At 43.9% G+C, this 18,033-nt stretch overlaps 1 protein-coding gene across 2 annotated transcripts in view; it reads right to left on the bottom strand.

The window, feature by feature from the left end:
• Positions 1-473: 473 nt before the first annotated feature.
• The window catches only part of LOC109888752 (heparan sulfate glucosamine 3-O-sulfotransferase 1-like), a 32,563-nt gene continuing 15,003 nt past the window's right edge, over positions 474-18,033 (bottom strand). For both annotated transcript variants that reach the window (XM_020479921.2, XM_031823375.1), the window contains one exon: positions 474-3,276. In XM_020479921.2, the coding sequence (XP_020335510.1) occupies positions 2,182-3,087 (906 nt within the window). In that variant the 5' untranslated portion in view covers positions 3,088-3,276 and the 3' untranslated portion in view covers positions 474-2,181. The remainder of the gene's footprint in view (positions 3,277-18,033) is intronic.

The following is an 18,033-nucleotide window of genomic DNA, read 5'->3' as shown; positions in this document are numbered from 1 at the left end:
TTGGATGGTAAAACCAGCAAAAGAGCAAACAGACCAGGGGGAAAAAAATACACTACCCTCCCGTGTCCAATAATAATAAAAAATAACACACACACACAAACCTCCCCCCCATTGTTCATTTCTCAATCAACTTGCATGAGAAAGAGGTCGTTTAGGGTGAAGATCTACAGAGAGTTAACATCTCTGTGTTGAACACCTCTCCCTCAAGGCCGTTTGCATTCAACCCAACATGCAACAAATCGACTATCCTCCTTGCCTGTGGTGACATTGTCGCAACATGAAAAAGCTGAGCGATTTCATACAGCTGAATATCACTCAGACATGTCTGAATAAAAAAATTGTACCATATAGCCAGCTTTGTATTGAAAGGAGCTTGGAGTCCCAAGGCAGATGGTCACTGCTGTGATGTGGTGAAGCAGCGGTGGAGACGCTGGAGCATCAGTTGATAGAGGAATATATCCCAGACAAGGTTATTCATTGATCTGGCAGTGAGTTTGTATTAGAAACCCTGTGAAATGCCTTTCCCTCTTACAAGCATGCAAATGAGTAATGAAAAGAACATAAATCTAGCAATTTTATACAAAACATTTGTAGAGCTAGGATTTACTCAAAACGTACACAAAGTGTGACACACCAGGCGCGTGTCTACAGTCAGACAAGGGGTTGGTGGGTGGGTGCTGGGAGGGCTGGAAGCATGTACACACATGGCTGAGATGGCTCGGTGACCTGGACAGGGCCTCCTTGTGGAGGCAGGGCAGGGTGTTCTCTTCCAGGTGAACAGGCACATGAAACACACGCGATGGGGCAGGCCCCAGTGAGGCCTTGGCAAGGGTCACCGGGTCCCTGTCACAGCCTCTTCACCTGCACCACTGACAAGGGGAACCCTTGAAAGAGCATGTCCAGACACATCACCTCATATTATTCCTGAAGGACCTATATGCCCCCTAGTGAAGACATAGGGTAATAACATCCCTTATTCCAGTACAGCAATGACAAATTACTTTTGAAACACTACCAGCTTCTTTAAGTCAAAATAGAATACTGATTATTCTGAGAGCATGTGCTGGATGGTACCTTAGAACAAGACTATAGTTGAATACACTAATGGACATATCAATAAACACAATAAAGTATCAGTAAATGTGAGATGGTAAGATTGAGTGTAAAAACATTGGCTCCTATTTTTAGTGTGGACTGACCAACACACCCCTTTATTCCTGCTGGCCAGGGAAAAGCCACCAGCATCGATGTCTGTCACCCCTGGGGTGGGAGAACTTATTTAGCCTCTGTCAGAGCCAGCAGACAGAAGGGAGATCACATAATCATCAGTGGTCTCCCTGGCTTCGCCTGCGCTTTAAAACCTAATCAACAAGGATAATAATCCTGATGAAAATAGTAATGGCTACTCTTCTGTTTATGCTTATGTTGAACTCCAGTGAGAACGGCCACAATACACATATGATTTACTGGCTGCCTCTACAGCCTGATCAAACTGTTGAACACTTAACAGTGCTAAAATACAGGAAGAGCTCAGACTTCAGCTTGCTGACTCGTGATTCGGCCCCTTTTGCTGCAGGCACTACCTTCAATGTCCAAACCATTAGTGATTTCTGTAATGCTAAAGTGGCGCTCTAGGGCAACCATTTCCCTTGCATTAATGTCCTACTTCCACTCCAGTGAAACAAAGGCTTATCCTAATGCCTCAGTCTACCTTAGCATGCTCCCTAAACAACTCCGGTTAGGATCTGGAGGGCAGCACAAAGAACCAAAAAGGAGAAACAGATCCCGTTCCACATGTACATTTTTAAAGCAGAACAATTTATTATCAAGTACAAGAATATCAAACAAAGCAGAAAAAAATCCATCAGGTTCACAAAATTGTTTTGCCACAATCTGCGTCACTTTTGTTCGGTACAGTACAGAGAATGACTTATCAAGATTGGCGATTTTTCCACGTTAGCTTATATTTTAAGTTCTTGCTTTATTTTGTAAATGTGGAACTGCGCTGCTGACACCAGAGCAGAGTAAAAGGCGATTGACAGGAGTGTTTGGGTGTCAGAGTTCGTAAAGTGCTTTTGCCCCTTTAATTACTGGTCAGTCAGACCTTAAACAGGGCAATGGTTCCTAAGTCTTCTGTGGGCCAGGAGGAACTAGTCCACATAGGAAGAGGGGTGCCCTGCCTTACTGCCAGTCAAAGGAGCGCTTCACCAGGCGGTAGAAGTTACGATTGTGCTCCCGGAGGTAGGAGCGTAGCTGTTGCAGCACGGTACTGTTGACGGCCGGGTGGGGACGCCCTTTGGACTCGTGCAGGCAGCGTTCTCGCCCCTCACTCCGGATGCAGAAGAACCCCTTGGTCTGGTTGAAGTAGAAGTTGGACGACATTATCCTGGGGGGCAGGTTGAGGAAACGCTCTACTTTCTGCAGCTCGGGAAGGGGGTCCCGGATCAAAGTGTCCCCATCAACGATGTGGATCTGCTCCAGAGGGAAGTGGCGCAACCAGTTCCGCATATGCACGTCGTAGAAGCTACGCTGGATGGCCTTGTAGCGGGTGTTGAGAGCGCCGCTGCGCACCAGCAGATTCTCAATGGCCTGCACTGGCTTGTGGTTCTCCAGGCGGTTGAAGTAGACCTGGGTGTAGTCTGAGACGACGCGTTCAGTTGGGTCCCGCAGGATCAGCAGCAGCTTGATGGAGGAGTTCATGGCACGGATGCGCTCTGGCGCCAGGGAAGAGGTGAAATAGCCTGGCGTCTTCTCCACTGTGATCTGGTGCGGGTAGGAATAGGGCATCAGCTCACGGTACCAGTCAAAGCCCTTGGCGTAGTTCTCGTCCCAGTCGAAGAAGTGCACCTCTGTGGCAGCGGCAGCGACCTCAGGGTGGATATCTAGCATCTCCAGCAGGGCGCGTGTCCCCCCCTTGCGCACCCCAATGATGATGCTGTGGGGGGCATGTTTGCTAGTCCCCGGGGGTGGAGACAGAGTGACATTGGCAGTGAGTCCAGGGCCCAGATCCAGACTCTGAACAAACTCCGATGGGGCAGCATAAGTCTGGAGAACCAGGAGGAACACTGACACCAACAAGCAGGCCATGGTGAGGGAGGTTGACGTGAAGAGAAAAATAGAGGAGAGGGGATGGTCAGAGAGACAGGAGAGCAGTGGATCAGGTTTAGCTGCGGATCAGAGCCATCTCTTTGTGATCAAAGCTCACATGAACAGAGCGGCTGTCTTCGTCTGCCATCGAGCATGAGGAGGAGAAATCACAGCCAGTCCAGAGCACATCTGCAGAGACAGAAGGAAGAAAAATGTACTTAGGTCTTCCCATTTGATTATCATGAAAAGCTAGCATAGCCCGAAGGCAATTTCTTTAACCTGACAAAGCTTTCCAGTAATTAATAGAATGCAAGTCTGTCTCAAGTGTTTCCTCTCTTTTCCTTATTATTATTCATCTCACTCGGTTTCAAATGTTTTCCTTCCATCTCCCCCTCGTCTCTCTCCTTTCCGTATCAGGAGTCACTTGTTTTAATTATATGGTGTAATTTCACTGGCTGAAAAATATTTAGATCTCTCAGCCACATTTCTGGGATGAACTATGCAAGTGTCTGGCTCTGGGCCAAAACATAGGCCACACTACTTAAATGTTGTTTTACTGGGGGTCATAATCCTCACTCAAATCAATACACTTAACCTTCACCCGGGAACATTTCAATGAAGACAGCAGGGGTAAGTGTAAAGGACAAAGTGTGACTGTAGAAATAAGAGAAGCTTTTAGTTCTGGATACTGTACCTTCTGATTTTCTATACATGTGAAGCAAGATCAAAAACAAGACCAAGAGAACTAGGACAGGAGGACTAGGATTGAAAAATACTGGATAGACTCTGAACAGCCATAACATTTGAGTCCTCCTGACCTTAAGTCTTCCCAAATGCTTTCATCAGGGAAACAAACTACGGGAGAGGTCGATTCCTCCATGCAAGTCAAAATAACTGCTCTGTTGCATAAACATCAAATACCAGCAAAAGGTCATGGTAAGGCTCTCTAAATAAACTCCCAGAATCATTATCTGGCTGAAAATAGGCTTCCCTGCTGGAACAAAAAAAAAAACAGCATAGGCTGGTCATGCTGGTGACCAGCCGCCACCGTGTTATGGACACTGGTAGTCTCTCGTGGAAAGACTACGTAAACATAAATGGTACCATAGATCTGTCACGATACGTGATGCGTGAGATCCAGTAGTATTAGTTCCGGTGTCCGTTTTTTTTCGCCACTGGTTATTTGTCCGTAACAAACAAAGAGAGAGGACTGAGTTCTTCCTTCTGGTTCAGATCCTCATTCTAGTTCTTCTCAACACGTATGGACCCAGAACTTAAATCATACTTTCGTTCTGTGATAATTAACCGAGATAAGGACATTGGTGACCAGCCGTCGCTGTGTTTTGGACACTGGTAACTAAGCTGATCACAAGCATACCAGTCATGCTGGTCACCAGCAAAACTAGCATCAATTCAGCTTGCAAAGTTATGTTTTATTCCTATTGGGATCCAGTCAAAGTGGGGATATCCAAGAATTGGAACGTATTTACCCACAATCTGCATTCAGAATGACAGCCAGGCTTAGAAAGATTTTTAAATACCTAAACCATCTAAAAAAGGAACAACCATTTCAGCAATGGTTGCAATACGTCCAACTAACAGATTTGATTAGTTTAGAAAAATCTATATGTTAATCATGTTTGTGTAGCATAAGATTGAATTAATTCAATGTATACGCAAAAAAAAGTGGAAAAGTACAAAATTTTCATACTTGAGTACAAATAAGACACCTTAAGACTCAAGTAAGTCACCCAGTAAAATACTACTTGAGTAAAATTATTTTGTTTTAAATGTACGCAAAAGTATAAATAATTTAAAAAATGTCTTATATTATATGTCTTATACGGATAGCCAGGGTCAACACTCAGACATCATTTACAAATGAAGCATTTGTGTTTAGTGAGTCTGCCAGATCAGAGGTAGCAGGGATGACCAGGGATGTTCTCTTGTAAAGTGAGTGAATTAGACAATTTTCCTGTCCTGCTAAGCATTTAAAATGTAACGAGCACTTTTGGGTGTCAGGGAAATTGTAAGAAGTAAAAAAGCACATTATTTTCGTTAGGAATGTAGTGGAGTAAAAGTTCAAGTTCTCAAAAATATAAATAGTAAAGTAACAGATACACACCCCCCCCCCCCCCAAAATGACTTAATTAGTACTTTAAAGTATTTTTTACTTAAGTACTTTACACCACTGCTAAAAATATATTGAAACAAACTATTCTAAAAAGCTAATGGCAATAGACCATGCATGCTGGTAAATATGATAATGATTTACATTTAAGACATTTAGCAGGACGCTCTTATCCACAGCGACTTACAGGACAAATTAGGGTTAAGTGACTTGCTCAAGAGGTACAAGTAGATTTGTCACCTAGTCGGCTCAGGGATTCGAACCAGTGACCTTTGGTTACTGGCTCAACGCTTTTTACCGCTAGGCTACCTGGGCATGGTTTTGCAGACCAGCTTGACCATGCTGGACTAGCATGGACCAGCTTGGTCACCAGCATCACCTGCATAAGCTCGTCACCAGCATCACCAGACCATGCTGGTCAGACCAGCTAGACCATCTAGACCAGCATGGTCACCAGCATACGCTGGTCACCAGCATCACTAGCTTGACCAGCTAGTCAGCCAGCCTAACCATCTAAACCACGCTGATCAAACCAGCCTGACCATGCTGGTCAACTAGTATAACCAGCTAGAGCATGCTGGTCAGTCCAGCATCCAATCAGCACTGACCATACTGGACCAGTTTCAAATATATGCTAGCCTATGCGGTTGTTTTTCTTCTTCAGCAGGGTTGTTGACAGAATATGACTTTACTCCACCCACTTTGCTGTTGTCCAATATTAAAATCAACCACTAGCATGGCCATGATTGAATAAGCAGAAAGCGATTGTTAAACAGCCACAGCTCACTCTGGATTAAGCTCTCTAGGTAGCTAAGGGCTTGGGCAATGTATAGGGCTGTGGCTAGTTAGCTAAGGGCTAGGGCAATGTATAGGGCTGTGGCTAGTTAGCTAAGGGCTTGGGCAATGTATAGGGCTGTGGCTAGTTAGCTAAGGGCTTGGGCAATGTATAGGGCTGTGGCTAGTTAGCTAAGGGCTTGGGCAATGTATAGGGCTGTGGCTAGTTAGCTAAGGGCTTGGGCAATGTATTGGGCTGTGGCTAGTTAGCTAAGGGCTTGGGCAATGTATAGGGCTGTGGCTAGTTAGCTAAGGACTTGGGCAATGTATAGGGCTGTGGCTAGGTAGCTAAGCGCTTGGGCAATGTATAGGGCTGTGGCTAGGTAGCTAAGCGCTTGGGCAATGTATAGGGCTGTGGCTAGGTAGCTAAGGGCTTGTGCAATGTATAGGGCTATGGCTAGGTAGCTAAGGGCTTGGGCAATGTATAGGGCTGTGGCTAGGTAGCTAAGCTCTTGGGCAATGTATAGGGCTGTGGCTAGGTAGCTAAGCGCTTGGGCAATGTATAGGGCTGTGGCTAGGTAGCTAAGTGCTTGGGCAATGTATAGGGCTGTGGCTAGGTATCTAAGGGCTTGGGCAATGTATAGAGCCGTGGCTAGATATGAGGTTTGGGACTAGGAGTAGGTATGGCCGCTGGGGCAGGGGCTAGGTATGGGGACTGGGGTTAGGGAATGCAGCCCTGGGGGCTGGACCTGCCCTGCAGCACTGTGGGTAGAGAAAAAGGTGCTCTACTGTAAACGTCTGTGCAGGGAGCCACTTATGCGCTGTGACAGGCGAGCTTGCCTGTCAGTGTTTCAATAGTGGAGCGCTGCCAAGTCCAATGCTAACAGCCAGGCGCGCTTCCTGTCTTATCCAATTCCCCTCGCTCCCTCTCAGCACACCGTCACCTGGAATGAGCCATTGTTTCACATCCCGCTGGGCCGCAATGCTTTATTCAAGACGTGATGCATATCTTCATGGCTTTTTTTCCGTCACACAGCTGCCCGGCACACGATCTCAGTATCTGGGAGAGCATTTAACTAAAACTATTGGACTGAATGCTGAGGGAGAGAGAAAGGGAGTACTGGCATGTTACAGACAAGACACTGGCATTGATTTATAGTCCCGAACTAGGTAAGAGGTCACGTTGAAGTTGGCTGAGTAAAACAACTAAGATCAAATATACAGTGCCTTCAGAAAGTTCTCAGACCCCTAGACTTTTCCCACATTGTTACGTTACAGCCTTATTCTAAAATGGATTAAATAACACAATTTCCTCAGCAATCTATCCACAATACACCATAATGAGAAAGAAAAAAACAGGTTTTTAAAAACTTTTGCACATTAAAAAGAAAAATACCTTATTTACATAAGTATTCAGACCCTTTGCTATGAGACTTGAAATTGAGGTCAGGTGCATCCTGTTTCCATTGATCATCTTTGAGAGGTTTCTACAATTTGATTGGAGTCCACCTGATTTAAATTCAATTGTTTTGGACAGGATTTGGAAAGGCACACCTGTTTAAATAAAGGTCCCACAGTTGACAGTGCATGTCAGAAAAAACAAAACAAGCCATGAGGTCGAAAGAATTGTCCATTGAGCTCTGAGAGGATTGTGTCGAGGCACAAATCTGGGGAAGGGTACCAAAAAAAATGTCTGTAGCATTGAAGGTCCTCAAGAACACAGTGGCATCCATCATTCTTAAAAGGAAGAAGTTTGGACCCACTAAGACTCTTCCTAGAGCTGGCCGCCTGGTCAAGCTGACCAATCAGGGGAGAAGGGCCTTGGTCAAGGAGGTGACCAAGAACCCAATGGTCAATGACAGCTCTAGAGGTCCTCTGTGGAGACAGGATAACCTTCCAGAAGGCCAACCAGCTCTGCAGCACTCCACCAATTAGGCCTTTATGGTAGAATGGCCAGACGGAAGCAACTCCTTAGTAAAAGGCACGACAGCCTGCTTGGAATTTGCCAAAAAGGCACCTAAAAACACTCAGAACATGAGAAAAAAGATTCTCTGGTCTGATGAAACCAAGACTGAACTCTTTGGCCTGCATGCCAAGCGTCATGTCTGGAGGAAACCTGACAACATCCCTACGGTGAAGCATCATGCTGTGGGGATGTTTTTCAGCGGCAGGGACTGGGAGACTAGTCAGGATCGAGGCAAAGATTAATGGAGCAAAGCACAGAGAGATCCTTGATGAAAACCTGCTCAGGGCCTCACTGTTAATTACGATAAATTAACTAATTAAAAAAAAAAAAAGTTTTTGCCTTGTCATTATGGGGTATTGTGTGTAGATTACAATTTAATTCAAAGCTGTAACGTAACAAAATGTGGAAAAAGTCAAGGGGTCTGAATACTTTCCGAAGGCACTAACTCTTAAGGCAAGTTAGTGTACTTGCCCTGAAAAAGAATGTGCTATAAACATCTTCATGTTTTACATCTGCAATCGTTTAGCTATGCCTACCTATGACAAATGACCCAACTATCACACACATACGGCACAATTCACTGACCTGTGATCTCATTTTACAGTTTGTCAGAGGCTGCAGACACTGTGGCTTATCATCTCATAGCATTACCACTGAGAGCCTGAGCCAGCGTAGCTCATGGTTCTACCCTACTATTCATCATCCTAGCAGGCACAGCGGGATAAACAACAGGTTTTCTGCTCCACGGGAACCCAGCTCCCACTAATTACTCAAACCAGCCAGCCAGCTATATCTAAGGCAGGAGCCAGAACAAACCCTCATTCATATTCAGTGGGTTCCCCATTCAGTAACATGTGGTGAGCAGCAGGTATTGTACTGCAGAGTTAGTTTTCTTAATGACACCTCAGAGGTCTGTTCATCCAGAACAATTATTGATTCTATGGAGCTTGATTACCAAACTCTTTGTGCAATCAAAACAGTATCATTTTTGTGCCTGGTTCAGTTGCGGGGATTTACTATTGATATGTAGGTATGTATAGATGCCCTCTTACACACACACACACACACACACACACACACAGGGGAGGACGGCTCAGAATATCAGCTGGTATTGCGTGAATGTAATCATGTGTTTGATGTGTTCGATACCATTCTATTCATTCTGTTCCAGCCATTACCATGAGCCCGTTCGCCCCAGTTAAGGTGCCACCAGCCGCCTGTGACACACACACACGCACGCACGCACACAAGCACTGTAACACACTGCACTTAGTGATGAGAAGACGGTCTCTATTTACGGACTGATCTTTGACTCGTTCAGTCAACATAAAAAAAATACATAGACTCATTTCGTTCATTTGAGTCGGTAACGCCCAGAGCATGCAGGACCCTCTACCGGTGAACTGAAAACTACAAAGAAACATGACTCTCTCGATCACATGCCGTTCACCATAAGGGGCTTATTGGAGCTGTCGTTTGTGACCGAGACTTGTAAAAGTGTGCTTTAAACAACGTAAATTTATTGATTGCTAGGGATACAAATAAGATTATATTTTAGTACATTTTAAACAAGGTGTAGTTGTGGCCACAAACTGGACTAGATTGTGAACGACTAGGCGGAATTAATTACTTGATTGCCGTGAGGATGATTATATTATTTGTACAACATTATTTGCGAACTGCAGCACCCCAAACAATTAGTTCTTGAGTTCGAGTTTGTTGAGCAGAGGCTGTGTATGTTTTGGCTCTACAAAGTGTCCATCATAACATTATATTAATTGCACCATGTGATCAATTATCAGCTCTAAACATGTAGTTTTCTTCTCTATGCTGCCTGCAGCCTCATCTATTTTGCCTGTGCGCATATACAACCGTTGTTTGTCGGAGCACGTCTCCGGAGTCACCAGAGGAGCGCATATTAATAACCCTGCTGTAGAATTCATTGAGGCCAGCAGGTCAAACTAAAACTAAAGACTAAAATGAATGAGCCATTCAGAAAAACAAATCATGACACTAGTCTGTATAGAGAGTTGTTCATAAAAAACAAAACCATTCGCAAACTGCATATCACTAACTGAAACTGTGCTAGACTACACTGTAGTCACACTGGCCCTTTCTGTGGGCCACTGGGTCGTACTGTGCCGGATGGCCCTCGGCCAGGCTCCAGGGGCCTGTTACCATGGTGAGGAATAGCCAAGCGGACCGGACGCCAGCGGAGTGTGGTGATAGATTATGTTGGGAGGTGAGACTCAAGCCCAATCAAAACGCACCACCGCTCTTCTTGCGGAGGAGATGGAATGATCAAAACCAACTGCAGCTCACACACACAGTGAGGTCAGGGCATGGAGCCATCCTTCCATCTTTCTTACGCTCTCCCCCCCCATCTCGTTCATTCTGTCGTCACCGTCGTCTGCATAGCGAGTTGTTACAAGACCTTAAACCCAGTGCCCATTCATCTACAGTACAAGCAGATAGACTAATTGTCAGCTTTCTCCATTTCAAACACCCTCTCGTTTTCTCCCTCAGATGCCTGATTACAACTTCAAAAACACACACACGATGCCTTCATCGCAAAAGAACTGCAGTCCTTGACCCTAGGCTGGTTTACAGTTTGTCTATAGACATGGCTAAACAATTAGAATGTCTATTATTATTATTTTTTGATACCTTCTTTGCTTTCAGGCCCACGTGGAAGGGATGGTATGGGGAGGGGGGTTCCTGGGTGGAGACATTTTGGATGGTTGGGGAAGGGAGGTTGGAGGCTCACTTCTTTGTTAATGTTCCTTGACATACTAGGAAAGAACAATAAATATCTTCTCTCTATTATATACACGCACACTAGGTTCGCTAGGAAGCTAAAGTTAGCTAGGCTAGTTAAGGTTAGGATGACGGTTAGGGTAAGGTCGTGGCGGGCTACCGAGGTGGGCTCCCGAGTGGCGCAGCAGTCTAAGGCACTGCATCTCAGTGCAAGAGGAGTCGCTACAGTCCCTGGTTCGATTCCAGGCTGTATCACATCCGTCCGTGATTGGGAATCCCATAGGGAGGTGCACAATTGGCCCAGCATTGTCTGGGTTTGGCCAGGGTAGGCCGTCATTGTAAATAACAATTTGTTCTTAACTGAGTTGCATAATTAAATGAAGGTTACATTTACAAGGTAGGATGCTAGTAGTTAAAAGGTTAGCTAACATGCTAGTTAAGTAGTTAAAACTTAGTAAGTAGTTGCAAAGTTAATATGTATCTAAAATGCTAAAGTTGTCCATGTGATTCGAACCCGGAACGTTTGTAATTTACAGTGCTATTATTGTCTTAATTTAGAGTGTTAAGGATGGGAAAATAAAAAACTTCTAATTTTCTGCACATGCTGGGCAATTGTTGCAATATTCAGGAGTGTTTTTTAAAATTTAACTAGGCAAGTCCGTTAAGAAAAAAATTCTTATTTCAATGACTGCCTAGGAACAGTGGGTTAACTGCCTTGTTCAGGGGCAAAACAACAGATTTTTACCTTGTCAGCTTGGGGATTCGATCTGGCAACCTTTCGGTTACCGGCCAAACACTCTAACCACTAGGCTACCTGCCGCCCCAAAAGGGTACTTTGGTTTAGATGAGAAGTTGCTCACATAGTTGATTAACAGTTAGTTAAAAACATGCTTACTGACTACTGTGATATTTACTGAAATATTGCTGCTCAGCCAGAATGTAGAGTTGCCAAGCCATGGCCAAAAGGTAAGACAATGTAAATTAAAAAGTAGAGTCTACAGACTCTTCTCAACTCCCACCAGTCTGAATAAGCCCTAAGCAACAGTATGAGCTAGAGCAATGGACTAGTAACCGAAAGGTTGTAAGATCAAAACCCTGAGCTGACAAGGTAAAAACCTGTCGTTCTGCTCACTGTTCCTAGGGAGTCATTGAAAATAAGAATTTATTGCAAAACAGACCTGAAAGAAAGACTGGGTCGTGTTTATTAAGACCTTGAAGCAAAACTTTTGTTTGTGCAACAGAAAACTGAAATTATATTTATGTCCAGGTTGTCCTTCCTTCCTTTTTTTTTTTTCCCCGTTTGGTTACTAATAAATATAACCCTGAACTCCTCGGTTGTTGTGGTTTACTGGATATTGCTACACTGACGTATGCCACCAATGATGAATGTTTCAGAATACAGAAAAAAATAACATTTACACAGAACTCTATGGAGAAAATGTTAAGGACACATTAATTTCAATGTATGAAATCATTAAGCATCATTAAGCCAGAGAAAGAGTACAGTACACAAGCTATTCAATAGCCCAGGTTCTTGCAACATTCCTTGTAGACACTCTTTGCAAGGGCGGGAGGGGTTGGTAGGAGACTTGCTCGCTCATCAAATTGGCGTTAGACTCATGTATACCGTACCTACAGCGCCCCCTAGTGGCCAACAAGTAAACATTTGGCCATTTCCACCCACTTGGCAGCTAAACGATTTGCCAAATCAAAGTGTGTTAATCGCATACACAGTTCATCAAGTGTTACAGCGGGTGCAGCGAAATGTTTATGTCACTAGCTTCTGACAATGCAGTAAGATGTCAAACAAGTACACAAATAATTCAATTGTGAAATAAACACAAAAGACACCAGAAATCAACAACGGCGGGAACGAATCCAATTAACAATCCAAATAGCACTGTAGCAGCAATCAAAATGCAATCTATACATATGTACACGGGGGAAATTTACACAAGATATAGTACAACCGATATGTACAGCAGTAGATATATCAGAGTGAGCTACAGTACGTCGAGAATCCAGCATAAAAATAAACATGCGGTGTGTATGAACTAACTCAAATACAATGAACAGTAGTATTAGAATAAGCTATGTCGAGGGGATACAGTATTTAAATAGCTACATGGATCGAGTTCACCGTGCAACTTTATTGACCTTTTAGTTCAACATTTGCACTCCCATGTATACCCTACACACACTCAGTCACTCCAACGCAAATCTACCTCCATCTCTCCATTATCCCTGCACATGAACATATGGTATTGAAATTAACATATTACCTGTATGTAGTATGCTTACTTACCTACTTTGTGCATTTCATATTTTATTATTCATTATTGAATTGTTGGGGTTTCAGTTAGCAAGAAAGGCATTTAACCGTACTTGTGCACGTGACAAAACATGAACTTAAATACAGTGTCCAGTGGTTCAATGTCTCTGTAACATATGACAACAGTGTTGGCGGCGTGTGCGTATGATAGCTTGCGTGTGTGTTTTGTATGAGTGAGTGTGCATCACCTGGTAGACGACTGGTGATGGCTGTTCAACAGTCTGATGGCCTGTTAATATCACTAGGCCCTGAAATTAGTGATGAGGTTGGAGGGCACTATGGCGTTAAAAGCTGAGCTGCAGTCGATTAACAGCATTTCTCATATAGGTTTTCCTATTGTCCATGTGAGATAGGGCGGTGTGCAGTGCAGTGCGTCGGGTATGTTCCTTGACTAGCCTTTCAAAGCACTTCATGATGACAGAGTGCTACAGGGCAATTGTCATTTAGTTCAGTAGGCTTGCTTGGGTACAGGAACAATGGTGGCCATCTTGAAGTAAGCAGGGACGACATACTGGGAAAGGGAGAGGTTGAGAATTTCCGTAAACACTCCAACCAGCTGGTCTACGCATGCTCAGAGAACACGGCTTGGGATGCCTTTCCGGGCCGGCAGCCTTGCGAGGGTTCACACGCTTGAAGGTACTACTCAAGTCGGCTACAGAGATCGGGAGCCCACAGTACTCGTCAGCAGTGGGGCCCATGTCGGCGGCTCGGTGTAGTTTTCCTCGAAGAGGGGGGGGGAGAAAAGAGTTTTGCTTGTCTGAGAGTGAGGCGTCTGTGTCCACGATTGTCTGAAGTCCCTGCCACATGCATATTGTGTCTGAACATAGTAGAATGTGAAATTCCAGGAGAATTTCTTAAATTTTCTTTGTTAAAGTACCTGGCTACAATGAATGTGGCCTCAGGATATTCGGTTTCTGATTTGTTCAAAGTCCAGTGTAATTCCTTGAGTGCCAGCATAGTGTCAGCTTGTGTGGGGTATTCCAGGTCAGGGGAACAGAAACTCTTGAGGGTTGGTACATTCCTACAATCACACCATGGGTTGTTTATCATGAAACACACTCTTCTGCTTTTAGCTTGATCAAGCACCTCCACTGTCAACAAAGTCTCTGTAAGGCAGAGTAAGTCACAGTCTCTCGTATCGCTCTGGTAGGAGATCCACGCTCTGAGCTTGCAAAGTTTTATTGTCTAGAGACTGTACATTAGCAAGTAGTATACTAGAAAGCGAAGGGTGGTTTGCCCTTTTCCTTATAAATCGGACAAGAACTCCAGCTCACCTTCCTCTTCTTTGGCGGTATCGTTTTGGAAAAAAGGCTTCCGTGATGAATGAAACTGGGGCTCCCGAGTGGCACAACGGTCTAAGGCACTGCTCTCAGTGCTAGAGGCTTCACTACAGACCCTGGTTCGACTCCAGGCTGCATCACAACCGGCCGTGATTGGGAGTCACACAGGGTGCTGCAGAATTGGCCCAGCGTCATCCGGGTTAGGCAGTCATTGTAAATCAGAATTTGTTCTTAACCTTTTATTTAACTAGGCAAGTCAGTTAACTAAAAACTGCTACGGGTAGTCCGGACAAAAGGATCCAGCTCCGTAAAGTGGTGACTAATCTTCGATCTGATGTCCAGAAGTGCTTGTCGGTCATATTAAATTATACTAGAAACCTTCTGATCAAATGATGTAAAAAATAAATTAACACAAAAATAAACAATGACTGCAAAGTTCCCTGGGAGCTAGCAACATTGTCGGCACCATCTTGACAATGAACTTGTCACTCAACATTGTGTGAAACCTGGCTTGCCAGACTAGCAGTAATTCAGAGTAACCCAATAATTGATGCAAGCTTTGCTTCAACTCAAACCCACAAGCACTCCAACAACAAAACTTGATCCCCAGTCTTCAAAACAACCAGCATCCCAAGATGTCCTTCTCTCGATGAAGATGGTACCACACACACAGAAATATAAAATCTTTTCATTCTATTTATAAAAAGGCACCACTTACGACAGACTTCCCACATCTCCACTCCATATGCTAATTTTTGAATGACAACAAGCAGGGCGAAGGAAGAAAATCTTTGTTTTGGCTGAAATTGGGGAGCTGTTGGCAGCACGAGCTGGGAGAAAAGCGAGGAGCGCCAGCTATTAGGCTATTTCTGTAGCGCATGAGTAAGGCGACGACCTAATCCGCACCCACATGTCAGCCGAGTCATTCATTGTGTGCTGCCGGTAAACTGCCATTAACTGGTACAGACACACGTGCCCTCAGCGCAGACACTAATTGTGGTGTTTGAACTCTAATCTGGTGTTCTCTCTGGTTAATTCTATGGCGGAGTGGCGCTCTTTCGTTCATTTAACTGCAGTCGGCTTGACTGCCGAGAGCAGCATCTCCCATTTAGACACCCGTCTGCCCACCGCCATCTGTAGCTAGCAGCATTTATGGCTGGAGCTCCGTGTGTGTTTGTGTGCACATGCATGTGCGTGCCTGTAATCAGAGTGCTCCCTATGGACCACGATACATCCAAATGCCAGAATGCAAATGGGGATAGCCTACAACACTTATTACATACAAGTATTTCCAATGAGTTTGCCACTAGCAAGTACTGACATTTTGTGTATTTGTGAAATGACTAGATACCCTGGCAGCAGTGGTGTAAAGTACTTAAGTAGTACTTGAAAGTATTTTCTACTGAAGTTGTTTATTTGTTTTTTTTGGGGGGTGGGGGGGGGTGTATATTTTACATTCCTAAAGAAAATAATGTACTTTTTATTCCATACATTTTCCTTGACACCCAAAAGTCCTCGTTACATTTTGAATGATTAGCAGGACAGGAAAAATTTCCAATTCACACACTTATTGAGAGAACATCCCTGTTCATCTCTACTGCCTCTGATCTGGCAGACTCACTAAACACAAATGCTTTGTTTGTAAATGATGTCTGAGTGTTGGAGTGTGCCCCTGGCTATCTGTACATTTAAAAATCTCAAAATGTGCCATCTGGTTTGCTTAATGCAAGGCATTTAAAATAATTGATACTTTTACTTTTGATACCTAAGTATATTTGAGCAACTGCATTTACTTGTTATACTTTAGTATATTTAAAATCAAATACTTTGACTTTTACTTATGTAGTATTTTACTGGGTGACTGACTTAAGTAATATTCTATAAAAAAAAAGGTATCTTCACCTTTACTCAAGTATGACAATTGAGTACTTTTTCCTTCACTGACTGGCAGCCAATAAACATCCCTCACTCTGAAACAGTAGAGATATATGATGCACAGAAATGGATGACCGGTCTACCCAAAGCCATATATTTATCTGATATGGCTCTACGCTTCTTCAGCTTGAATATATGCATGCTTTACCATATCAAGTATTCATTTGTTTGACTTGTTCCACATTTTGCTGTGTTACAAAGTGGGATTTCTCATTATTACACAAAATACTCTGTCAAATTGGAAGGCAAATTCTAACATTTGTAATGATTTTTTGTTGTTGTTGTATTATCTTGATTATAGAAGTATTCAACCCCGACTGACTAAAAATGATAAAAATCACCTTTGGCCATGATTACAGATGTGAGTCTTTCTGGGTAAGTCTAAGAGCTTTCCACACCTGGACTGTGCAACATTTGCCCATTATTCATTTTTTTTTTATTCTGTCAAATTGGTTGTTGACCATTGCTTAAAAACAATTTTCAAGTATTGCCATAGATTTAAGTCAAAACTCAGCCACTCAGGAACATTCATAGTCTTCTTGGTAAGCAACTCCAGTGTACTATAGATTTGGCCTTGTGTTTTAGCTTGTTGTTCTGCTGAATGGTAAATTCAGACATCTCCCAGTGTCTGGTGGAAAGCAGATTTTGCCTGTGCTTAGCTCCATACCGTTTCTTTTTTTGACCTGAAAAATTCCCCCGTCCTTAGCAACCACAAGCATACCCATAACATGATACAGCCACCACATTCGGAAGGCACTGCACATACACCAGGAGTTGCTTTTAAATTTGTCAATGTCTGAAGATTTACTCCGGGCATCAACTGACGTCGATTCCCTAAGAGGCATTCTGGCAGACAAAAACAGGCCGACTTACTCATCACCCCAGAATGAACGGCGACCGCTAATCAAAACCTACACCGACTCACTCAGGGAAGCAGTCCACAGTCGGTCAGATAGTGACACCGAGAAAGGCTCCAATCACAGAGTGGCCAGATGAGATTCATGCCATCTGCCAGTTCTGACAAAACAGCTAAGTGAGACAGAGACGAATGCATGTGCACACAGAGACAAGGACACAGGCATGCGCACACAGACAACGTCGGTGACAAGCATGCCAACACAAACACATTAGCTCATCGCGCATCTAAGTCGTTGCAAAGAGTCTGATCTCTGTTTCGGGGTTCCTCGTAAAGTCATCGGTCCGTAGTTCTTCTAAAAGTGAACACAAAAGCCGAGTCGGAGAACACAACACCCCCCCCCCCCCCCCCCCCCGACTTAATTAAAACAAATTCACTTCTGCTTTCTCTCCCTCTCTTTTCCCTGTTCATTCTCTAGAAGGCTGAGCCTGGCTCTCTCTCCAGGCCTCCCACAAGCTGCAACACACACATACATTATGTATTAATTACTTCATCAAATAAAAAGCAGGGCATCTTGTGATAAACTGCAGGGATACTTTTCATCGTTGATGAGGCCTATCTGATGAATAGTTTAACGAGGGAACTATAGCAGGGCCTGTTTAGTGCTGACAAATTTTTCACAGCAAGCGGGAAGACTGCAGAAAGGAGTAAGACCGATCGGAGACTCACATAATCACTTTAGCGAATGCGTTTTTTGTTTATCGTCAGTCCGTTTGTTTATCCTCCACATCCAACCCACTCTGTTCACCATCTGCCGCAGAGCAAGAGAGTATGTGCATGATCTAGGATCAGTTAAGCCTTCTGTATCATCATGTACAACGAGTGTACAAAACTGCTCTTTCCATGACAGACTGA

The sequence above is a fragment of the Oncorhynchus kisutch genome, linkage group LG4 (assembly GCF_002021735.2).
Source record: "Oncorhynchus kisutch isolate 150728-3 linkage group LG4, Okis_V2, whole genome shotgun sequence".
NCBI classification, from domain to species: Eukaryota; Metazoa; Chordata; class Actinopteri; order Salmoniformes; family Salmonidae; genus Oncorhynchus; species Oncorhynchus kisutch.
The sequence above is the reverse complement of the archived record's forward strand: the minus strand, read 5'-3'. Positions and strand labels throughout refer to the sequence as shown.